The 10,870-nt window shown below is 32.3% G+C and overlaps 1 protein-coding gene across 9 annotated transcripts in view; it reads left to right on the forward strand.

Annotated features, from left to right (window-relative positions):
• Positions 1-10,870, forward strand: part of Stxbp5l (syntaxin binding protein 5-like) — a 369,984-nt gene that overhangs the window by 168,503 nt on the left and 190,611 nt on the right. For all 9 annotated transcript variants that reach the window (XM_005386478.1, XM_005386477.1, XM_005386476.2 and 6 more), the window contains exons 8-9: positions 2,635-2,718; positions 7,893-8,016. In XM_005386478.1, coding sequence (XP_005386535.1) covers positions 2,635-2,718; positions 7,893-8,016 — 208 coding nt within the window. The remainder of the gene's footprint in view (positions 1-2,634; positions 2,719-7,892; positions 8,017-10,870) is intronic.

A 10,870-nucleotide genomic window follows, 5' to 3' on the forward strand; every position in this document is an offset into this window, starting at 1 on the left:
CAGAATAGCTATCCCTGCTTTTTTCTGGGTACCTGTCACATGGAGTATTGTTTTCCATCCTTTGACTTTCCATCTATGAATTTCCTTTTGAGTTAAATGTGTTTCTTGTATGCAGCATATTGTTGGATTCTGTTTCTTGATCCAATCTGCCAGTCTACTTTTGGTTGATGAATTGAGTCCATTATGTTGACAGTTATAACTGATATGTATTGGCTTATCTTTGTCATGTTGTTTTCCTGCTGTTGGTTCCTCTCATTTCCCTCTATTTAATTGCTTGCTCTGCTTGATGTTTCCTTTCTGTTGTTGTTCTTAAAGTTGTGGTCTTTTTTTAACTCTTTCTAGAATATCTTTCAGTACTCTTTGTAAGGTTGGTTTGGCGCTCATGAAGTTCTTTAGTTGATCTTTATTGTGAAAACATTTTATTTTTCCATTAAATTTGAAGTATAGTTTTGCAGGGTGCATCAATCTGGGTTGGAAGTTGTTTTCTTTCAGTACCTGAAATACTTCATTCCAAGCTCTTCTTGCCTTGATGGTTTCTGTTGAGAAATCTGCCATGCTTCTGATGGGCTTTCTTTTATAGATGATCTGTTTCTTTTCTCTAACAGCTTTTAATATTCTATACTTTTGTTGAATTTCTGGGATCTTGATTACTATATGTCTGGGTGTTTATGGCTAATTGGAGTTCTATATGCCTCACTTACCTGAATCTCCAGTTTTTTTTCCATGCTTGGGAAATTATCTGCTATTACTTCCACAAATAGTCTTTTTATGTCATTTGTGCTGACACCTGCTGTTTCATTTATACCTATTAATCTTACATTGTTTTTCTTTGCTTCATCTTGCAGCTGTTGAATTGTTATTTCTTGGTTTTTGTTATTTTTAAGAGATCCTTCTTTTCACGGTCATTCATAGGAACGCTATGTTCAAGGTCTGAAAGTCTATCTTCAGCCTCGTTTGAGTGGTTTTGCCAGCTTTCTATGGAATTTTTAATTTCCTGCATATCTATTTGAATCTGTATCATGCATTCCAGTTCTTCCCTATACTGTTCATTCAAGGTTTCCAACAATTTACTCTGCTCCTCTATTTTTTTTTATTTCTTTTTTAGATATGCTAAGCAATTCTTTCATTATTATTGTGATTTCTTGTTTTTACCTCAGATATTATTTCTGATCTGATGTCTTCTATGGCCTAATGGAATTGTGTCTTTACTTCAGCTGCTGTCATTTCAGAAATTTCAGGTGTATGACCTTCAAGCTCATCTGTGTCTATATCTCCTGGACTTGTTCTCTGTGGAGTAGAGGTCTGAGATTGTATTTTGCTTCTTCATTTTGTCATTTTCAGAGATGTCAAGGTTCCCTGGAGCTCAACCTCAGTCCCTGGATGATGTCGTAGTAGGGGGGCAAGGACCCAAAGGTCCCCAGTGCTCAATGTGAATCCATGGATGGTGTGTGGCAGAGTGGGCAGGGTGAGGGCAGGGTGTGATTCCCAGTGTTCCCACAGCTGTCTGTGGCTTAGCTTGGTACCCACTCAGGGTTTCCCAAAGCTGTCTGGGTTACAGCCCTATTTCCACTGGGGTGTAGTATGGGTGGGTCATGGTCACCGAGTCTCCATACACTGCCACCACCCCGCCTGCTTCCCACACCAGTGGGGGGAGGGTAAGTGCACAGTCACTGAGGCCCCTGGAGCTGTCTGTGTTTCAGCATAGCTCCCTTGAGGGTATGGGGTAGGGGCAGAGGAACACCCAAGGCCCTTGAGGTTATCAGGAGCTCCCCTTGGCTCCCAAGCTCGTGTGTGGGGGCAGAAAATTATTGTAAATTACTATATAAAGAAGATCAATTTTTGTCAAATTAATTTTAAAATTTTCTGTCATTTAATAACTAAGTATGTTATAGTATCAAAAATAGTGATATTTTGTTTTAGTAACCTAATATTAAAATTTTATCTCTTCTCAAGTTCTTGTATAGTATTTTAAAATTATCTTAATTATCAACTTAGCAACAAATATAAATCAATGTTAATGATGTGAATTTCTTTAAGAATTTTATGAACTTAGAGGGTTTATCAACTGTCAGTTTAAAATACTTAATTCAATGAGAAAAGAGGATTTGATATAAAGAAGTTTGAAGTCATATCTTTAATCACATATTTCAAGTGCATAAAACTGTTAGTGTATTGATAATTGGTTAAATATCCCTTTATTTATTATTCAAAACTTTACTGATATAAAGGGATAGGAAAAAACATTTATTATTATTATCCCATTATTCTTTTCCTCCAGTTTCCACATTTATTTTTATATTGTGTCATATATATTTATGTGCTTCCCTAATTCTTCCTCAGAATGAGGCAAAATTCATTAGTGTTTATATTGAAATAAATTTATTTGCCATTTTAATTGTCCATAGATTTATAAATATTTATAGGGTACCATGTGATGTTTTCATATGGCATATATGTCTCCTCAATTTCTTTGTGATGAAAACATGTTAATGTAGGAAGCTTATATTAAAATTTTAGAAAAACTGGTATAAATAAAGTTGTGTTATGTGGCATGACTTTTCTTTATTATTTTTTATTTGAGCCTTGTTAAACCAATATAAAAAGTAAGAAAATGATTGTTTTAATATTTTTCAGCTGCTTATAGGTTATGAAAATGGTACTGTAGTATTCTGGGACTTGAAATCTAAGAGAGCAGAACTGAGAGTTTATTATGATGAGGTAAGTGACTTCTAAAATGATTGAAAAGAGTTTTATCACTTTGTGTCATTTTTCTCTTGTACGGTTTGTACTTTACCAGTATATTTGTCATTGGGAAACTAGTACTTGGTTCTGACCCAGTCACTCTTTTTCTCATTTGTTGTTCATGTAAGTTTCATCTTTGGAATATTTTCCTGAGTGAGAATTCTGCCTTGACTGCCAATTTTTGTTTTGTTTTTGCATTTTATCTACTTTGAGTCCTGTCATTTCTGCAGTATCCTATATCCCTAATTCTGTCTCAAGTCCTTTTCTTTCCTCTAAGTTCCTTCCTTATGTCTGGGTTTATTGTCCTTAAAGTCTTAAGAAACTCTATTTACACTTTCCTTGGAAAATTTATTTTCTATGGCAAAAAGGTTGAGTCAGGTTGAAATGCCATATTTTGTAATACTTAGCTTCTCAGATTAAAGCAAGATTTTATAAATAGGAATACCCAATAAGTAACTGTAAGATCTTGAAGTTTTATTATCAATAAGTAAGACCTGATTAGGTTTTCACTTAGGAGGAGCAGCAAACTCCCATTTTTTAAGAAATAGTCTCCTGGTTTACACTTACAGTTCAGAGACTTATTCCAGGCAATTAATAATTTCCCTTTTCAGAAGTTACTGTGAAGACAGTGAAGCAAAGGAAAATGATGAAAAGGGGAAATATTTCCTGTAGTTGTGGAAATAAAAGTGATTATCTATATGAAACTTGAAAAATCATGGAGGTAGAGAATGGTTGAGTGATGAGTAACACCCAGTCTCATGTGAGGGTGATGCTAAATAATTTAAGACACCTCTAAAATAAATGGAAAAAGATCCCTTGCATACACATATACACATACATACTCATACTCTTTCTTTTGTCTCACTTCCTCATTTTATCACTGGAAAAAAATTGTCCCCAGATGAACCTGTTTTTGCCCTGGAATACTTTGCATGTTTTTTCCTATCCCTTTATATCAGCTAAAGTTTTGAAGTTTAGGTGCTTAAAAATATAGGGAGTTCATAAACTCCACAATTGAATTATTAGTGATGAGCTCATATTAAGATTTTATGTCATATGTAAGATAGTACATAGTGAAACACCCAGAAGTAAATGATATATAACATGTGGGTAATTTGGTCATAAGTATATTCTTCATATGAATTTTTAGGGCATCTGGAATCCTGAGGAAAGAAGGTACTTTGAAGCTAAGCTAGCATTTTATTTTTGTTAAATACACAAAAATAAAGATAAGTGTGGTTACTGCTCCCTTTCTCAGAAGTAGAAACTAAACGAAAGTCCAAATACCACCTGAATATTTATCGAAGTGGAATTAAACAAGGCCAAAACAAAATCTGCAGAAAAATGCTGAATTACCAAGTTTTCCTATGGCTTAAAAAGTATATAAGTTTTCTGATCTTATTTAATGATTAAAAGTAATTTTATAGTGAAATTTTAAAATAAGGGTTAATAACAGCCTATGTTAGTCAGTAGAGTACAACAATTCACCCAATTTATACCTAGGAATCATTTTAAAAATATTTACTTATATGCATATAAGTCTATAATCTATTTGACTACTTTAATGAATAATTTTATGTCCTGTTGTTTTAATATTTGATAGCCAGAATCTTCATTTTGTTGTAAAAACTTTTAAAGTTTCTTCAGTACTTTGCCTCACCTATCTAGAAATCATCTGTAATTATTATCTAAAATGGCTTCTCATAATAAGTCAGTGCTCTCCTCAATATTACCTACAGTGACCCTCTCCTTGGTCTTTAAATTCCTCATTAAACCTGTAGTTTTCGCTCAGCCTCTTAAAATTGCGTCTTTGCTTCTCTTTCTGTTTCATTTATCATGCCTTTCTTCTCTATCACTGAATTTCTTTTTAGCTTTCCTTTATATTGTAGATCCTCAAGCTGAATTCAGTGATGTATGCCTATATCTCCAGCTGCCCAAGAGGCTGGGGTGGGAGGATTGTTTGAGTTTAGGAGAAGGAGTCCAGCTTGGAAACTCTTGTGAGACTATTTCAAAAACAAGTAAATAAAAATTACATATACTCTTCAGGTTATTATGCCTCCATTCTTTTTTCTTCTCTCCTCCAATTTGCATTTATATTTGTATCCTCTGCCATAATTTCAAATGTTACCTTTATGCTTACAAATTTAACATCTGTACATCTCTAGCATTTTTATTTCCTGAGAGATCTCAGTATAAATGTCTAACAATCTATTCTATAAATTTGGATAAATGTCACCTTAGTACTGAATTTATTTTTTTTTAGACCTGAACCATCTTCTCTGTTCTCTTTCAGTTTTTAGTTTTCGATCAATTACTTTAGAAACTTAAGAATAATATGTCCTTCTTCATATACTATATGCAATCAGTTTTTCAGTCTTTTTGAATCTGTCTAATGTTGCCTAGATGACTATAAGGGCCTTTTAACTAATTGTCTTTCCTGTGACATCTTACCTGTTCAATGTATCCTTTGCTAATAAGAATATTATTTTAAAGCGCAGATTATGTAATCTCTATCTCAGAATCTTTGAAAGGCTCCCAGTTGTCAACAGAGTTCATATTCATTGATGGGAGATTTAAGTCCTGGTTCTTTTTCCTTTAGTTTAATTTACCTCCTCCTTTTACACACTCCCCACATTTCAGATCTAGTACTCAACTATCTCCTAAACATACCATTTATTTTTTTACCTCCAAACCTTTGCTTCTATTAATTCCTCATCATGAGCTCCCTCTTTGCCTCTTCTTTAGTCAAAATTTTATTAATTCCCTGGACACTATAAAGTAATGGACTCTCTAGTTAGCCCTTTAGTGAATACTTACTGATGGACTGAGATTTTTGTTTTTGAAGTCCAATATTATTTTCAGAAATAACTAGCTATGAAAGGTTACTTTCACTTCAGCTGTTAAATTTTTCTTTCATTATGTGAATCTTTCTTAAATATAATGTGTCACAGAGAAATCTTTCATAGTTTGACATAGGGAAAGCCTTTTAGTTCTTTGAGGAACTGCTATGTTTCCTTTTTCATATCTTACCTAGATATCTGGGTTTCCTTTTTTGTTTTCTTGTGTCTTTTCCATTTTCAAGAACAGGCACAGCCAATGAATTGGCTAAGTACAACTAGTGTTTTAACCTTTCAAACTCTGTTACCTAGTGTAAAACTTTTTATTAACTTAATTGAAGGTTTTAAAATTAATGTATAATGTTTTGTTTTCAGTAAATCTATTAAGAACTTCTTTAAAGAAAAAGATATAATGAAATAAAATATCTATCAAGTGAATTCAAATACTAGCTCCCTTGATATGTACTATTTGACATCCTGATCTCTTTTTTAAATTTTTATTTTAAAGAGAATAATAAAAAAGAACAATAGAAAAAAACAAATAACATAGACAAAAGCAAAACAAACAAAAAACAATAAAAAATGATACAGGGTTTTAGAACAAAATGATAGGAATTAACAATGGCTGTTACATTACATATTGTTATCTTCAGCAAACAACAAGCTGATTCTACATGCTCACTCCTTAATACCACATTATAATTCATTTATTTTAATACTTATTTCGTTTTCTCATAGTATTTATAATTTTCATACCTGTCCTCTCCAGTGAATAGAAATTCAGTGGGATGGGATGAATCTTTAGAGTTGGAAATGCTTTTTCTGCCTCTACTTTTGGTGACAAAGCAGTATAAGAGAACTTTGCATTGATTGAGGTTACCAAGTTAACATAGAGGCAGGGAAAAAGAAATGACATTTCCTATGAACCACATACAGAAGGGCAAAATAAATGAGCAGAAGGTAAGACAGTGAAGAGTATTTTCCTTCTAACTGCCTCTGCTGGAGACTGGCAAAAATTGTTTTCTCTGCATAGTACTGAAGGTCAGGGTAAGAAAAATCACAAGTCTAGGAGCTGGGGATTTAGCTCAGCGGCAAAAGCGCCTGCCTGGCAAGCACAAGGTTGTGAGTTTGGTTCCTGGTACCGGAGAAAAACCAAAAAAAAAAAAGAAAAATCACAAGTCTAGTAAAATTTCATGTTGCTTTTTCTATTAAATCAAATCTTATTTATCTTTGAGGCACAGATTATATCTTACATTATTTACAGTATGTTTAATGATTAATTATCTGTAACTCTAGTAACATTGCTTAGAACTTTTCACACACACATATAAACACTCATACACAAATATGCATGCATGTATGTATATATGTGTGTATTTGTTAAGAGTTCCAAATAATAAATATGGTAAGTATTCATCTATATCAATCTTCCCAGTATTGAATTTCCATTTAGGAAAAGATGTTCTACTTCTTTGTAGAACTTCTTTATCTGTTCTACTTCTTTGTCTACTAGAATTTCTTTCGTTGTACTTAGCACATTACCCAAGTTTTGTTAATTTATTCACTTATAAAGAATACCATGTTTAAATATGTTTATGTGTAACATTTACACTCATTCATTAACAAATATTTCTTGAAGATATACTTTAAGTAACATACCATGCTAACACTGGGAATATATTAAACACAATTACTTTTGAGTCTTACTGAGTTTGAAACTACTGAACATTGATAAACTTGCAAACTTTTTTTGCTTTGGATCAATTTAATTAGCATATGAAGAGGCAATACAATACATGGCTTTGAGACTTGTGACTTTAGCAAATATTTTGACTTCTCTAGGTTTATTTCACTGTATATAAACTGGAGGAAATGATACATATGTATAGGGGTAAGTGAACATATATTTCAAGTCTGGCACATATAGATGGTAGCTATTACTTAAATAAATTTTCAAAATTGGCTGCTTTAAGTAGAAATAGGTTTGTAGCTTGCAAGAAATTATCTTCAATAATTGTGTTTTCATTTCTATGTAAATAAGTTTTTGAACAAGCATCATAGGATACAGGAAGTACATACAATTTCAGTGAACACCTTGTAAATGAATGATATTAGAAAAATTATTTTTCTTTATCTTAGGAGATGAGTTTGATAGGCTTATATAAGTCTGTAGAAGGTTGAAGCCTAAGATAGTTCAGAAAAACGTTTCATGTTACTCATGTAATAATTTTAAGATATTTTTCTTTTGGACTAAAGAATTATGTATCTACTTTCGTTCTCTCTTCAACTTGTTTTTAATTGTTATTTTATTAGGCTATTCATTCAATTGATTGGCATCATGAGGGCAAACAGTTCATGTGCAGCCATTCTGATGGTAGCTTGACTTTATGGAACCTGAAAAGCCCAACTCGCCCTTTTCAGACCACAATTCCACATGGTAAGATGTATGCTTTCAAAAGAAATACTATTCGTACTGTCTTGTTTTCTAGATTCATCCACCTATTTGTATTAGCATTTTATTCTAATAAATTATGATGACTGTAGTTGTAACATAGGTTTTATCTTTTCATCTTCTATATTGAAAAGAGCATTTTAATCCAAAGAAAGGATTTAAATTAGATATGTACACTGAGGAGATCAAAAATTCAGGTGTATCAACAATATCTGTGATTCAAATGACCAAACTATTTCAAATAATGTTAGTGATTATCTGAATTCCATATTTGCCTCATACCATTGGTTATTTGTAAGCTCAGAGAGATCGAAACCTAACAGTTAATGACGTATTCTGCTTTACAGTTTCTGAGCATTTCCTACCATATCACATATCTGTTTTACTCAGATTCCTGTACCCTTAGATACTTCATTAGAAATTCTTCAAAAAGAGGTTGCAATTAAGAAACTTTAAGTAGAGAGGAAACTGCTCAAAAGTAGGGAGCAACTGGGATGAGGGAAAAGACAAAAAAATGGGGGGAAATTATGTATATACAGGATAACTAATATAGTTGCACTATTGATTTCTATAGCTTTATTGAAAGGAACAGTTAAGATTAATTATTTAATCAATCTTACATGTCTTAAAATTTCCTAGAATTTTTATAGATTTGCCTATTTCTAACTTTATTCTGCCCATCTTTGCTTGATGTATTTTGAGGTTTTGTTACTGGATATCTATTAGGTTTCTTATATGGAGCATATAGTTGACTGTATCTTTTTTATTTAAAAGAGAATAATACTAAAGAAGAAAAGACTAGTAGCAAAATACCAACAACATGGACAAAATCAAAACAAAGCAAAAACAATAAAAATGATACAGGGTTTTAGAAGAAAATGATAGGAATTAGCAGTGGTTGTTATATTACATATTGTTATCTTCAACAAAGTTGCTCAGATTACCAGATATAAGAATGCAAGATTCATCAAACTATTACAGAGAACGAAAAATAAATACAAAAAAACCATTAGAAATGATACCGAGTTTTGCTAAATGAGATGGTAGGAATTCGTCAATGGTTGTTATATAGCATATTGTTGTCTTCAAATTAGTTGTTCAGATTAACAGATATAAGCATGCAATATTGGTCAAAAAATTAAGCATAATTGTTCAGATATAAGCATGCAATATTGGTCAAAAAATTAAGCATAATTGTTCCTTTCAATAAGCCATTAGACATCAGCAGTACAGTTATCCCAGATATATATATTCCCTTCCTTCCTTTTTTCTCCTTTCCCTCATCCCAGTTGTTCCTTTCTTTTAATCCAGTCTTAGTGTTAGAATGTTTAGTTCATTAATGTTAATTAATGTTAAGTGCAATTACTGACAATATTGTATGTAGGCTTACTGTTTTCTTACTTATTTTCTATTGGTTATATCATAATATTGTTTTTCTTTTTAATTAATTAATTTCTTTCTATATTCTTTTACATTATTTGAATAATTTTAATAAAACAAATGCTGGCAGGGCTGTGGGGAAAAAGAAACACTTCTCCACTGTTGGTGGGAATGTAGTCTGCTACAACCACTGTGGAAATCAGTGTGGAGACTCCCCAAAAAACTAGGATTAGAGGTCCCATTTGACCCAGTTATTCCCCTTTCTAGGAATTTTTCCAGAAGAATTAAAAACATCATATGATAGCAATATATGTGCACCCATGTTTACAGCAGCACAATTTGTAATAGCTAAATCTTGGATACAACCCAAATGCCCAATACAATTGTATTAGTGCTTTTTTTTTATTTTTCATGTCCATTAATATTTGTTTTATATAGTTGGGTACATTGGTATTTGTTGCATATGTATTTAAAATTGTTATCTCTTGCTCTTGGATTTTACCCTTTGCACAGATATAATGACCTTCTTTGTCTCTCTTAATCAGTTTTAACTTGAAATCCACTTTGTCTGCAAATAGAATACCTACCCCTGCTTTTTTCTGAGTTCCTGTGACATGGAGTATTGTTTTCTATCCGTTGACTTTTAGTATATCAATTTCTTTTTGAATTAAATGTGTTTATTGGACGCAGTACACTGTTGCATCTTGCTTCTTGATCTACTTTTCCAATCTGTGTCTTTTGATTGGTGAATTGAGACTATTAACATTGATGGGTAGAACTGATATGTATTAACTTATCTTTGTCACGTTATTGCCTCTCTCCTGCTCCCCTTTTGTTTGCCTTATGTGGTGGATTCATTCTGTTGGGGTTCGTGGAGTTGTGGTCCTTGTTGTCTCTAAAATGTCCTTCAGAATATTTTGAAGTGCTGGTGTAGAGTTCATAAATTTCTTCATGTGTTCTTTTTCATGGAACTGTATTATATCTTCATTAATTTTGAAAGGTACTTTTGCAGAGTACATCAGTCAGGGTTGGAGGTTTATTTCTGTTAGGGCTTGTACTACTTCACTCCAAGCTCTCCTTGACCTGAGGGTTGAGAAGTGAGCTTGATTCTGACAGACTTTCCTTAATAGGTGATTTGTTTCTTTTCTTTAACACCTTTTAATTTTCTATGCTTGTGTTGAATTTCTGGGAACTTGACTGTGATATGCATTGCTGTAGATTTTTTCTCATCATGGCTAATTGGAGTTCTACATGCACACTTACTGTATGTCAAAATTTTTTGTATTTGCATACACAAATTGTATTTTTGTTGCAATTTATATCTATGTTTTTATTTAAAATATTAAAGAAGGAAAACATATTAACAAACAGACATCTGTTTACAAAATAGCATAAAAACAATACAAACAAAACAGAGTTACAGACAAAGTTAGGAAATTAACAATGGTTGTATTACTTA

This window comes from Chinchilla lanigera, unplaced genomic scaffold (genome assembly GCF_000276665.1).
Source record: "Chinchilla lanigera isolate Chin_1 unplaced genomic scaffold, ChiLan1.0 scaffold00026, whole genome shotgun sequence".
NCBI classification, from domain to species: domain Eukaryota; kingdom Metazoa; phylum Chordata; class Mammalia; order Rodentia; family Chinchillidae; genus Chinchilla; species Chinchilla lanigera.